Source organism: Equus przewalskii, chromosome 2 (genome assembly GCF_037783145.1).
Source record: "Equus przewalskii isolate Varuska chromosome 2, EquPr2, whole genome shotgun sequence".
NCBI lineage: Eukaryota > Metazoa > Chordata > Mammalia > Perissodactyla > Equidae > Equus > Equus przewalskii.
Window position 1 is genome coordinate 55,703,214 of NC_091832.1, and position 13,636 is coordinate 55,716,849.

At 43.5% G+C, this 13,636-nt stretch overlaps 1 protein-coding gene across 4 annotated transcripts in view; it reads right to left on the reverse strand.

The window, feature by feature from the left end:
• ADRA1A (adrenoceptor alpha 1A) overlaps positions 1 to 13,636 on the reverse strand; it is a 115,115-nt gene that overhangs the window by 12,564 nt on the left and 88,915 nt on the right. For 2 of the 4 annotated variants that reach the window (XM_070607339.1, XM_008535479.2), the window contains one exon: positions 2,714 to 3,099. In XM_070607339.1, coding sequence (XP_070463440.1) covers positions 2,714 to 3,099 — 386 coding nt within the window. Of the gene's footprint in view, positions 1 to 2,442; positions 3,100 to 13,636 lie in introns of those variants that run through there. The other 2 variants (XM_070607333.1, XM_008535478.2) reach the window with 1 other exon arrangement.

Genomic DNA, 13,636 nt, shown 5'->3' on the forward strand with positions numbered 1-13,636 from the left:
GAATTCTTCAAACTCCAAATAGAAGCAGTAAACATGTGAGTATAAATATGACAATCATTTGTTTAACTGTGACAATTTTAGATAGTTTTTGGCATGCTCAAAGGTACAGAGATTTTTGTGGATGAGTAAAAAATAACTCTAATAATGTTTATCCCACTTTGACGAAGTCTTGGGTGACATTGTCAATTTCTTGTAAAATTGGCATGTTTGTACGTAATATTGTGTTATGGGAAAGGAAAAAAATGTTAAAGTTTGCCTCCCTGGAGGGAGTAGGCTTGCAGAAGAGTGTAGGAGACAATTATTTATGGATACTTTTGCATGAATACAATTGTCGTGGCCTTTATCTGATGAACAAAACATTTTCTAGATGTTTATTTTGATTAGAGATACCCTTAATGTTAACTTTCTGGTGATCCTAAGCATTCTAATATTTAAAATTTAAATTTGTCTGTAAAGGTGTTTAAAGATCATCTCAAACATGGAGCCATATTTTGCTGAAGAAAAACTATTACCATTCTCTTCAGGGGGATGCTCTTCCTGTAAGGGGGAGCCTGGAAAATGTGGCTTCTTAAATTCAGATTCTGAAAGAAGCTCTTCTCAACAACAAAACTTATGTTTCCTATCAAGGCAGAAGAGAAATGGGGTTTGCACATTCAAGTCCTTCCCTGGTGCCTACACCCATCCTAGGACCTCTACATCTGGGAGAGCTGTTATGGACAGGCAGGCAGACCAGAAGAGTCTAGAAATCCAGCCAACATCTAATTCCAAAACCCAAGTTATGAGCACCAGGCAGAGTGTCTTTCTGGTCAACAAGAAGACACTCTCCAGAAAAGGCTGAGAAAGCAGTAATATTCTATGTCCAATCACAACCAACAAGCAAACTCAATTCTAAATGCAAACATATCCTCCAGGGCAGTGTGCAAAGATATTAGTCTTTTAGAAAGATTCAAGGAAATTATCATTTTGCTGCAAGGGAAGAAGGAAAAGATGATGGGGCTGCTACCTTTGCCATTTATGTTAAATAATGGCTACAGTCTGCTTTGAAATTCTTAGAGGAAATTATCCTAACAGGTGAAAGAGGCCACAGAAATGATCAGGTGTTTTAGACCAGTGATTTGAGTCAAGAATTATCCCCAAAACATAAATCTTACTTTACATTCTTATTGTGGAATGTGAAAAATATTTTAATATTTACATATAGTTACCATCTTCATCTTTACTAATATACTGAGTTATTAATGTTTACCAAAATTCGGTGTATATATAAAGCAAAAAATAGTATGTTTCCCAAGTTCTTGTAAAAGTGGGAATAGATGAAATGAATGGGTTACTGGATTTTTTACCAAAACAAATGAGCTTCTGTCAAAAGCTGTTTGCAAACTCCCACTTTAGATGAGTTTTGGTGACCAGTCAGTATCCTTCCAACTTAGGCATTTGTATCTCTCAAAGTTCAGGAAGGATCTACCTGGATCATAGGCTCATTCCAACATGCTGCACCAGCATTCGGGACCTTGAACCTCATTCATTATGCAATAGTGAAGCAGCTGAGAAAAAAACAGAAGTCAAGATGTGCCTTTCAAAATATTATAAGCTCTGGATTTTCATAATGGAGTGCTGGAAAAGCTAAGTGATTTGCCAAGAAAGGTTTTCGAGGCCACGTCAAAGAGGCTGTGGAGTAATTTTGTAGCCTCTATCTTAGCATGAAATCAGCAACCCCCTACCCCAACCTCTTGGTCTTTAAATATGTTACACAAGCAGCCTTCCTCCATCTGATCTTGGAACAGCTTTATGGAATTTTGTCTGTAGTAATTAAGTTGAAAAGACGACTCTCATCTCTACTATTTTCCAGTAGCGAAAGTCATCTCTTCCCTGACTGGTTCCTTCAACACTCTCTGGACCCAAGCATAGAGGGTGAGCCTCCATTAGTTCAGAGACACAGTGAGTGCCCCCACTCTCATCCTCAGGGAATCAGGACCAGCGTCCAGTCAAATTGCAGCAAAAGGTAAATCCCGCTGTCAAGTTTCACCCAAGCTGAGAAACTGGAAATATCAGAAATGGTGGAGTTTAAAACTTGCTCTAAAAATAATGTGCCTGGATATCGGCCACCATCTTAAGGCTCTTCCTCTCCAGGCCTGCTCCCCGTAAATATCCAATGAAGCTGTCAGTAAGTTTAGCCTGAAAATAAAATCCCCTCACTCCGTCAAGAAATAGCTCCAAACTTAGAGTGTGTGCTCAAAATATTCATGATGAAATCATAATCCTATATTTATAGTCTTTTGGATTGTGTATAAAATTCTGTTTCCCATGGTGTTTTTCATTGAAAGAGCCAGACGTGGAAAGCGGGCTCAGAGGACAACAGAGAGAGCATTAGCCTCAAGGAAATGCTGTTTATCATCATTTTGAACTGGATGGCTGTGTGATGTCCTCCCGCTTCCCTCAGTCCTACTTACTGCCCATGAGTTGAGTCTCCTCTGCCACCCCATTCCCAGATGGTCCCCCTTTTGATTTGATGGTCCTGTCTTGTCATCCAGGAAGAGTGAACCTGAGATCATCTCCCCTTCCTTCTGACCTTTCCTGTCCTCTAGACTTCCTCCCCATTTTCACTGAGGGAGATGGTGTGGATCTTAATGGTTGGAACTTGATGGCTCTCGCCAAGGCTGGGGGTTGAGGGCCCCAAGCAGCAGCAGACCTGCAAAAAGCTTTTACTTCTCACCCGGGCTGTGGTGCAGGCTGATCGGTCTTTGGGCACTGTAATCCTGGCAGATCCACGGGGCAGAGAAGAGAAAAATTTCCATTCACAGACCCCATCCGTCTTGGAAATCTTATAGAAGGTCTCTCCCGATCCCACCGGAATCCGCACCAGGTCCTTGTGCTGCCCCTCCAGGGCATGGCTGGGCGGGTGCAGGGCATAACCCAGGGCATGTTGGGAAGACTGCTTTCTGCGGAGACACTGGATTCTCAAGACATTCTGAAAGGCCTTTTTAAACTCTTGACTGGAGCACGGGTATATAATGGGGTTGATGCAGCTGTTTAGGTATCCGAGCCAAAATACTATTTTAAAAACTGTTTCTGAGGGCTTGAAATCAGGGAAGAAAGACCCTGCAAGAAAACACACAGATTCATACATATTATTTGCAAGCCAATAGGCCAATTGGCTAGGAAAACAAGCAAATAAACCAACAAACCTCATTTTATATCTTTAAAAAGTTTCAAATGATTCCAAATGCATTTGAGTATCTCACATTTGACTGGCCAGCCCCTGTGAATATCCTCAAAGACCATTCTCACTTGGTCCACAGGTACAAGATCAATTATGGGAGCAGACTCAACAGATAGGGTTGCATCAGTTCTCAGTGATAAAATATAACTTGATGTCTTCTATGAAGCTTTAAATAATGAAAACATGAAATTTTGGCTGAGTAGACATATGCAAATTGTTTGCCTGAACTTAAAAATAAGTTGGAATCCATTCAAATAATCCATATTAAAATTGGGTCACCTAATAAGTATTTCCTTTGTTCTTTGACACAGTGTTATATAGGCACAGCCTAAATAATTATGAATTCCTTTTCTCCTGAATATTGGAATTGTCTATTTTAATGAGAATCTCAAATTTACAAAATATTGGCTTTGCCAACTTTTGGCCAGTGATTTTTGACTATTTTTCTTTGATGATGACTTTCAAAGTTACAGTATACTCCCCTACTCGACCTACTCCAATGGCTGCCAAATGCTTGTCAAATGCCTGTCGATTACTTGACATTCAGGGTCCTCCACAGATGTAACCTAACAGCTTTCTAACATTAACACTTTTACTTTAGCCTGGCTCACTACAAAATTTTCTCCAAGCCATTGCTCATCTTTTTTGTCCTTTCACGTTGAGTCCCTATGTCTAAAATGCCCTTTCCCATTCTCTTTATCTACTCAAGTCTTATCCATTAATTTACACAGCAGGAATCCAGTTTCTTTACATCTTTTACAGTAACTATCGCATAGCCCTTAGCAGCAAAATAGCAAAACCATGGAACCTTAAAGGGAACAAACTTAGGGATTATTTAACTCAATTACTCAATTTCTAAATAAAAAATGATGATTAAAGAGGTCGTCACAAACATGACAGCTACAGCACTAATAGAGTGATGGATAAAGGTATAAAGTGATGGATGAAGTCCAGTGTTCTTTCTTCTCTGCACAACTTTTTTCTTTTACTTCGGTCTAAGGTTTTGAGTTTATGTCTTACTTTTTCCCTCTGCTCCACAGACCCATTGGAGCCATGACAAACTGATGGGTGTGCTTAAAATCTACTCTGGCAAACAATGCCCTGACATTTAGTAGAGGATCTCATAAATATAAACCAAGAGTACACTTAAATACTGCAGAACCAAAGAAGACAAAATGGTACAGTGGTCAGTGGGAGCATTTATTATCTCTAAAACACATTCTCTGCTAAGTTCAATGGGTCTCCAAGAAATTAAGACACACATACACACACACACACACACACACACACACACACACACGATGGTTGTTAAGTAAGAAAATATTATTCTCTAGCTCGAAAGCTTTTTTTTTTTGAGGAAGATTAGCCCTGAGCTAACATCTACTACCAATCCTCCTCCTTTTGCTGAGGAAGACTGGCCCTGAGCTAACATCTGTGCCCATCTTCCCCTATTTTATATGTGGGACACCTGCCACAGCCATAAGCCGTGTGTAGGTCTGTGCCTGGGATCCAAACTGGCAAATCCCGGGCGGTGGAGGCAGAGCACATGAACTTAACTGCTACACCACCAGGCTGGCCCCTCCAAAGTTTTTAATGCTGTCCTATAATAATAATAATAAACCTTACTCACTGAGTACCTGATTGGAGCCAGGCTCTAGGCTAAACACCTTACCTACAATTTAATAATCATTAACAACATAAAAATTCATCTTATGTTAGGACGCCTATATATTGCCTGGGATTAAGGGAACCAGCTTCACAAAGGCACACACTGGCCTGGGCTTAATGGGCTAATGAGCAGGGTGCACCAAAAACTATTGTCTGGGTATTTCACTATTCTGTAATTCATCTAGAGAAAGGGGTGTATTTCCCTTATTTGAATAATTTCAATTGAAAAGAAAGAATATATAAACCATGAATGTCAATACTAATAAAGTGATTTGGGAGCCTTGGAATTTCCCATAATTCCTTCAAGGACACTCTTTGTGCTTACAGAGCCCAGTATTGCATTTATAAATCTCAACATTTTTTCTAGTCTCTTCCCTCTCACTCCGCTTCCCTCTCTCAAGTGCCTCCGCTTAATTCCAGTTCTGGCTGACACAGGGCCGAGCTCTTGGCCTCTTTCTGCTTTGGCCGTCTTCCTGTGTCCACAGCTTCAGAGGTAAATACTGCTTTCCCCTCTATGCGTCCTGTTCAAAACACCTATTTCCTCCCTGCAGCTGAAGTATAGGGTGAGAAAGGGAGATGGTGAAAATGAATTTACACTAAGATTTGAATGTCAGATGGTCTCCAGCTTTAACCCTCCGGGGATATTGTCTAACTAATCCAACCACATCTCTAGATGTTGGCTTTTCAGACAGTGAGTGGGAGATGCTTCTGGACAGGAGGCATTACCATAAATGACACCATGTGGTTTATCCCACGACGTGTGCAGCAGCACCTAGGTGTGTCTAAGCCTAGCACGATTTGCCCACTCCCACTCTGACAGTTCCACAGGGGCAGGTCACAGGATCCGTTTTTCCTTGCAGTGTTCTTTCTCTCTTGGGGGGTGATTCTCTTTCAGCAGCTGCTGGCTGGGCTTAGGAGAGGGATTCATAGATATACTTCCTTCAGGAACTTTCCAAAAGGTAAGAAGAGACAGCAATGGCCTGTTTCCCTCCTCATTTGAATCATTTACGTCCTCAGATCTTTCTTCCCTTCATTTTTCCTCTCCTAGGAAGCAGACGTTGAGCTAGGATCAGGCTTGAAAAAGAGCTGTCACTGCCTTGTCCCAGTGAGGGGCCCCTCATCCCATTATCTTCTTCCTGTCCAAACCTCCCTGCTCAGGCACCATCTTCTCTGAACTCTCCAGTATTTCTATTCTCAACCTCAAATTCTTCTCAGATCCCTTTTTCCTTGAGGATGATGATACTTTTTAGAATGGGAGGCAGCTGGATCATGCTCCTCCCTGTCCTCCACCCATCACTGCACGGAGCACCAGGGTTAAACCTGCCTGGTTTAGGGATGGGGACCTCTGACCCAGTCGCTGGGTTGTAAGTTTCATCTGAGCAGGTGCCATGTCAGTGTTGCTCGATCATGGAGCTCCAGAACTCAGCACAATGCTGGCATCTCGAAGGCATTCTCCCAGTTTTTGCTGAATGAATGGCCATCTCCCTGTCCTCTCTATGACTCACCATGTGGCCTGGACAGCTGTAGCCTTTTCCTTCCTGCCCGTGCCTTCCGTCTCTTGTCTTTCCTTTTTTTCTGCCCAGTTTCTGTTCAATCCTCTGGTTTTTCTCTGTGACGATCTTTCACTATCTTTTTTCCTTCTGCATTATCTGGTATCTAACATTCTAGTTTCTCTTATAATGCTTCATAGGAAGAGCTAGACTTTGGAACCATCCAAATGCGCACAGAGACTCCTGTTTCTCTTGTCACCGTAGGTATGCTGTGCTCCTCAACAGCCTCTGCCCAGACTCTGCTTCAAGAGGAATAAACAGTGCCCGGCTTAATTCCCTCAAGCCCTCGCCCTGCAGATCAGGTCATCCTTGCATGTGAGTCTGCCTGGTTTAATTCCTGAGCTTTGGAAGATTCCAAGCCCCTAGGGACTCTTCCCTTCACTGAGTTTCTTCTCCTATTTGATCTGCTGAAGAATTTCTGACTCTTCTTTTTCCAGGACCCTCCAAACATCTGGTCAACTAAACCTTGGCCAGATTGAGATGGGTATAGCCTGAGTGTATCCCTGAACACCATCAACGTCTTCACCCTTAGAGATTCAGAATCCTCACTCCACTGTTGAGGTCTCTAGATTCCAAGGGGTAACTGAAACTGATAATTTCAAGTGATACGACTCATGTCTCATCACTCAATGTCCTCCTAATTGGGAACAGTTGACTTCCCATTTCTGATCTGGGGTTCATCCATAGGATTATGATGGATGACAATGGGAGCCATCCTAGTGAAGGCTTGGCCATTATAGTCACATTTTAGCTACAAAGTTACAGCAAAGTTTGCACTCAATGCCCCCAATACAAGAGAAAACCATTTTTCTCCCAATGTTAGTCTCCAAGTGAGTTTCTCCACCAGCGCTCACTCTGACACGCAGTGAAGACAGAAGTGGAGTTCTCAAATTCCAATCCAGCACTGATAATTAGAAGTTTCCTCTTCAGTTCAACCCTTTCAGAATTAAGGTGACTCAGTGTGGAAGCAGAAAGCTATGAGTCAGTCCTCTTCATTGTAGTCTCCCAGCATCCATGCTTCACTTCACCTACCTGAAAACTTGACATCTTAATGACAACTTTGAGAGAGATTGTGTTATGATAAACCCAAATTAACTACAGTCATCGAATGCCAGAATGTGAAGACTGGCAGAAACTTAGAGACCAGCAAGGACTGTCAGCCCCTGCTTTACAGATGAAGAGAGTACGGCTGAGGAGGTGAAGTGGTTTTCACAAAATTGCCTGCCTCATTTGTAGTCCAGTCAGGACTAGACCCAGACTCTCCTCTGCTTCACCCATTTCCGCTCCTGATCTTTTCTGCCGTTTAGCAACCCCACAATGGCACGAGAAATGTTAATGGCACTATGTCCAGCTGTTGTCATAGGATGACAACAGAATTTGCAGAGATGATGAGGAAGAAGGAGGAGGAGAGAGGCACCATCAATAACTACATCATTTAAAAAGCCATAATGTGCTGCTCAGACATTGGAAAAAAGAACAGTGGGTGATGATCTCGGAAGGGCTCATTAGCAAGGTATCACATTCTAAAAACTGGAGTTTAAATGGCTCCAATTAAAAAACTCTGGACTCCAAAGGAGAACCTAATGTTGTGTGACTATAGGAGAAAATAACCTTTAACTGTTTCTCCTTGTCCAACCAGTGGTCTCTCTGTGCATGTGGTACCAATCCACTGTGACTGGTGTACATCCAATCAACAGAGGACAGACACAGGCTGTCACACAAATAGGCTGCCAGTTCCCCAGGCCAAGGTGCTCCAGTTCCAAGCAATGTTTAGGCCAGAGCAGTTGGCATCTTCTTGCCAGGAAGAAAACTCTGCTCCATTGAACTAAACCCTAGAGAAAAACTATAGGAACCAGGGTGTGAGCATAGCCCCAATTTTCTTATCATCCCAGCGTCTAATAGATGCCTCCATGTTGGGCTGGCTTGTTTGCCTAAGCCCTCCTAAGGTTCATCCAGGGGCCACCCTTGGGCAGTTCACACCCAGATAGTCTTCAGGTTATCTACCTAGAATGGTGGTCAGGAATCTCTAAGAATGCTGGCCAGATTAACTGCAGACTAGAGCCCTAGACTCACGACCCAAGATTCATCAATAGACTTCCCAGGAAATGAAATACACGTCTGTGTATGTACAGAGATTCATTTTCCTGAGAAGAGGACTCCAGCTTCTATGGGTTTCTCCTAGCGGTCTTGGAGACACAAAGGATGGCTAAGCCTCACTCCCAGTTACTGAGAACAAGCCTTACCTCTGGTTGGCACAGCTCACTTGGCCCATATGTCCTGCTGAGAGCATCAAACTTACAGGGCAAGAGGTGTTAGGTCAACACCTCTTTCGAAGAACCTGCTCTTTTCTTCTACTTAACTGGGGCTTGAAACAGCATAGTTCTCACCTTATGCCTCTGAGGGAAGTAATCTGGTTGCTCCCTTGAGAGAGTTAATATGTTGAGTCTTTTCTGAACTTTCCGGCAGGAAGCTAGAATAGTAGTCAAGGTGAGGAAGGGTGGAGGTGTGGGGGGGTGTGGTGAGTAGGGTGCTGCCTACACACAGAGCACACCCAGGCACTTCGGGGACTGTGCAGTGTCGGGTGGGAGTGCCTCCCTTTTGCCTGGGGCTGGGGTATATTGGCCCATAGTCACTGTTGTCAAGAACCACCGCTTCTTCCAACCCAGGCAAACAAAGAGGTTGCTTGGGGAGATGCTCTCTCATACCTCAGACTTCTGGAGTTGGGAGACACTCTTTATGGGGTCCTTCTGATGGCCAAGGGTAGCTCTGCATAATCAGAGATTTTACCCTGGACAAGTCCAAGATGCTTGAAGGAAAGCTCTTCAAAATGTTTCTTCAGTCACCAAAGCCCCAAACAGTATTTCTCTTTTTACTTATTTACTTATTTATTTTTATTGGTGAGGAAGATTGTCCCTGTGCTAGCATCTGTTCCAGTCTTCGTCTGTTTTGTATGTGGGGTGCTGCCACAGTATGGCTGCCAAGTGGTGTGTAGGTCTGTGCCCAGGATCTGAACCCATGAACCCTGGGCCACTGAAGCGGAGGACGTGAACTTAATCACTATGCTACTGGGCCAGCCTCAGTATCTCTTGCTTTAGAAGAGGGGACTGTGTCTCTCAGAATGAGTGTGTTTGGCCCAAACAACTCGGGAGAGAGGACCCGTGACCCAGTTGCAGTAACTTGCTGTGCACACTTTCCTGGAAGAGCTCCTTGTGTTGTGTGTCCCCCTTTGAAATGAATAAATAACTCAAACACTTTCAAAGGATAGCAAGATTTTTTCCCCTTTACTTAATAAAAGATAATTTGATTCGGGAAAATGCTAGCAATGCAGTCATCATGTTCTTTTATAGGTTGTTTCCTTAAAAGCATTCGCCTTTCATAAACCAGCTGATTTTCCAAATTCGCCACTTTCATGGTCACCATTGTTTCATGAGTCTCACACATTTGAAACATCCTCTAATCATCTCTACATGAAAGCGCTCTCCAACCACCCCGTCTAAGGAAGAGTAGGCATCAGACACACACCCATTAGTGTGGTTTCTTTCTTTCATGGCACATATCATGGTTTGTAAGTTTCCTCTTAAAATTTTTTTCAAAAATTTTTTTCTTGTGATGAGGACTTTTAAGCTTTACTCTCTTAGCAACTTTCAAATATGCAAGACAGTACTATTAGCTACAATCACCACGCTGTACTTACATCCCCAGGACTTACTCATCTTATAACTGGAAGTTTGCACCTTTTGATCTCTTCAACCATTTCGCCCACCCCCACCCCCCTGTATGTTTTCTTGTTCTCTTGTTTTCTTTGATTGTCTCATCCTCCAGGTTGTTCAAGAAGCCCTACCATGCCAGGGGCCAGGCTGTCTTTCTTGCTGTAGTGTGAGCGCAAGGCCTGGCTCAGTTCCTGAAAGAAGAATGTGTATCTGACTCCTCCTCCTCTTTGTCTCTAACATTCCAACCAGTCACCAAGCCCCACTAATGTTTTCCTTTGGAACATCTTTCAGGCTTTCCTTTCCCCTTCACCCCATCCCCAGCACCCCTGCTTGTGCAGCAGAGTGTGGAGGGGTCTCTTCACTTCCAGCCTCACTCATTGCTAAGCCCATGGTACCCATCTCATCACCCTGCAGCCTCGTCAGGATGGTGCCACTTTCCTGCTCAGAAATCAAGGAAGGGCTCAGAATCAGGAATCAGTTAAGCTTAGATGGGTTGTTTAAGGCTGGGGGAGTCACTTTCCTTTCCTGAGCCTCAGTTTCCTCATCTGTGATATGAAAGGTTTGGACCAGGTAATTGTTACCACTCCTTTCCCTCTGTAGAAGCATATGCTTCCAGGAAAACTGAAATAGGAAACAGTGAAAACCAGTGTGTCAAGCCAGATGATTAAGGAACCCTGTGGGGAGATGGCCAGAAGGGAAGAGGGCAGAACGGAGGGGAGGGAACCCAAGGTTTGCAGGAGGACATCCTGATGTTTGTCCTAGAGATTTGTGTCTGAGCAGGCAGGAAAGAAGGCCTGGGAGGAGAAACCCAAGGGCTGTTGTCATGAGACACACCTGTGTAGGCGCACATGCAGCCACACTCCGAGGCCCCCTGACAGTGGGTTACACCGAGTAGGAATGGTGTTTGCTCTTTTTCTGCGTGGAGCACGGCGTGGTCCAGGCTGCTGGCAGCTCCAGAGCTCCCATACTCCTTGCTAATACGGGAGTTGCACACATGCATATCTGGGGCCGGAGAGGCTATGGCTAGTGGTCATCTGGTCATCTTCAAGGTGAGAGGATAGACAGGGAAGAAAGTAGTGGAAACCATGAGGGAAAATTCCCAGAAATAACTAAACGGAAGGGAGATTTTTCAAGGGGCTCAGTAACACAGTTAAGGGAACCTCATGATAGTGAGATCTGCCAAGACATGTGCTGTGCATTATTTTTTTGTTGTTGATACGATCAAGTTCAAGCTCATCACCTTGGTGTTTAAGGTCCCTAATCACTTGGTTTCATAACCTTACACAATCCTCTCCCTCACTATTCACTCACTTAACGAATAATTTGCTTAGCACCTTCTGTGTGACAGGCACTGTCGTAGATACTAGAGAAAGAATGGTCAGGAAAATGCATAAGGTTCCTGCCCTTGGAGCTTACATTCTATGAGTATTTCCAATAAATGCCTGTTAAACTGAATTAATTTCCAACACCAAGCCTTTCTTCTTGCCATGGTAGACTTTTTACTGTGACTCTGTTGATCCTCCAAGGTGACTATGGCCTCAGATTGCGTGGCTCTCCACTTCACTTCTTGCTCCTCTTGCAGTGACCTGGCCCTCTCCCCTCTCCCCAGTCAAACCTCAATCCATTCAAAGACTCAGTCCACCTTCAAAGCTGTGTTCAAAATCCAGCTCCTCTACGGGCCCCTCCTTCATTACAGTCTGACGTGTTTTCTCACTGTTTCCTCCAAGCATGACCTTTAGTTACTCTTCTCTATACCACTCATCACCATCTGCCGTACTTATTGCTTCTCTTGTTCCTTTTCTTGAATACAAACTCCTTGAAGACAGAGTGTTTTGTCTGCTCATTTCACTGCTGTATCCGCAATACCTACTTAAACTGTATCTTTACAGCATATAGTAGGCTCATGACAAATAATGTTGAATGAATGACACGTTCAATCCTTATGCTTTTAGTCTCTTTAAAGACACATACTACTTCTTATCCTTCAGTTACATCTCCCTCAGTGATGAACACAATGCTCAATAAATGTTTATTGAATCAACAGATGACATTTGTTGATGGAAGAAAGTGACATTTTGAATAAAACTCTTGCTTCAACTACTTACAGCTGGAAATACTCAAGTGAAGAAAGAGAGCCTGTCTTAACCCACATTCCAACATTTTATCTTCCTGATCTTCAAGCACTCCTATTTACATAAAAACAAAATCATTCTACAAATAATTTTATACAGCTACATTGCAGGCACTTCATAATATTATTACTTCCAGTACTTATAAAGACATTTTATAGGGTCCTGCAGGAAAGGCCGAAGCCTATAATTAAGAGGCGATAGTCATCAGCAGGCTCTCATATTTGTGGGACGTGAATCCAAGGCCAAACGCCACAAATCTGAAGCAGTGACATAAACAGTGAAAACTGGTTCTCAGGGGGAAGTGCAGGAGCTTTTCAGGATGATGTCCCTTCACTTTCAGCTTAAGGGCTAAGGTAGGTTCCATTCCAGAGTTTTCCCAGCAAGGACATGGGTGAGTTGGCTGGTGCTTATGTAGTAAGAGGTGAACAGGGGAGAAGGCAGACGGACTTTTGCTTCTGGACTGCCTGTAAAGATCCTGCATCTGCGTTCTCTGGACAATTCCCTACTTGGAAATGACATTCCAGCTTCTCTCACTGGCCACCGGCTCACCCAGAGGCATGTTCTCTGATATTGCAGCCATCCTCCAGGAATATTATCCAGCTCAGCACGAGGCGGAATATGAATAGCACTTTGCTCTCCGCTCTCAGCTCCTGCACAGCCCCTCCCTTGCCTGGGTTAAGTCAGGGGTGGAGGCTGTCTGTAGACCCTTGCTACTTCTCCCCAGTCCCGGGCTCGAGCTGGATCAGACCAGCAGAGGGTCTGATCTCCATCAAAAGTGGGTGGTATTCAAACTGACAGAACACATATGCATAGGCATTTTAATAACTTATTTTCAAAATAAAAGGTGCCTTTTTGGAAGCTGTAGTATGGCTTCTAAATACAGGTGAGCAAACCAATTTTGAAGTGCAGAAATGGATTTGGGACATTTACTCTTTAATTTTAAAAGGCAATAACGAATGGCACCGTTTTGATTACAAACGTCTTTGAAAAAAAGAATTGACTACGTCTCCATCTTTCATAATAAATGCAGTGTTGAGAAATCCCAGTTTTGCTTGCAGAGGACGTCCTCATTCTTTTCAAACTTAACTAAGTCTTCTGCAGTCTCAACTGAAACTGATACTCTAAGGGAGAAGATAGAAGTCATTGAAGCTCACCCATTTCCCCAGCTTCAATTCCCTTTTTTACCTTGATGACTCTCAAATCTCCATATCTGGCTCCCCAGCTCCAGTCCTGCATACACAAACATTACCAGACACCTCTGTTGATGTTCCCAAACCCTCTCATCCTTAACATAAACAAACTGAACCCACTGTCTCTCACAAAACCTACTCTTTCTTCTCTGCTCCATCCTCAGCA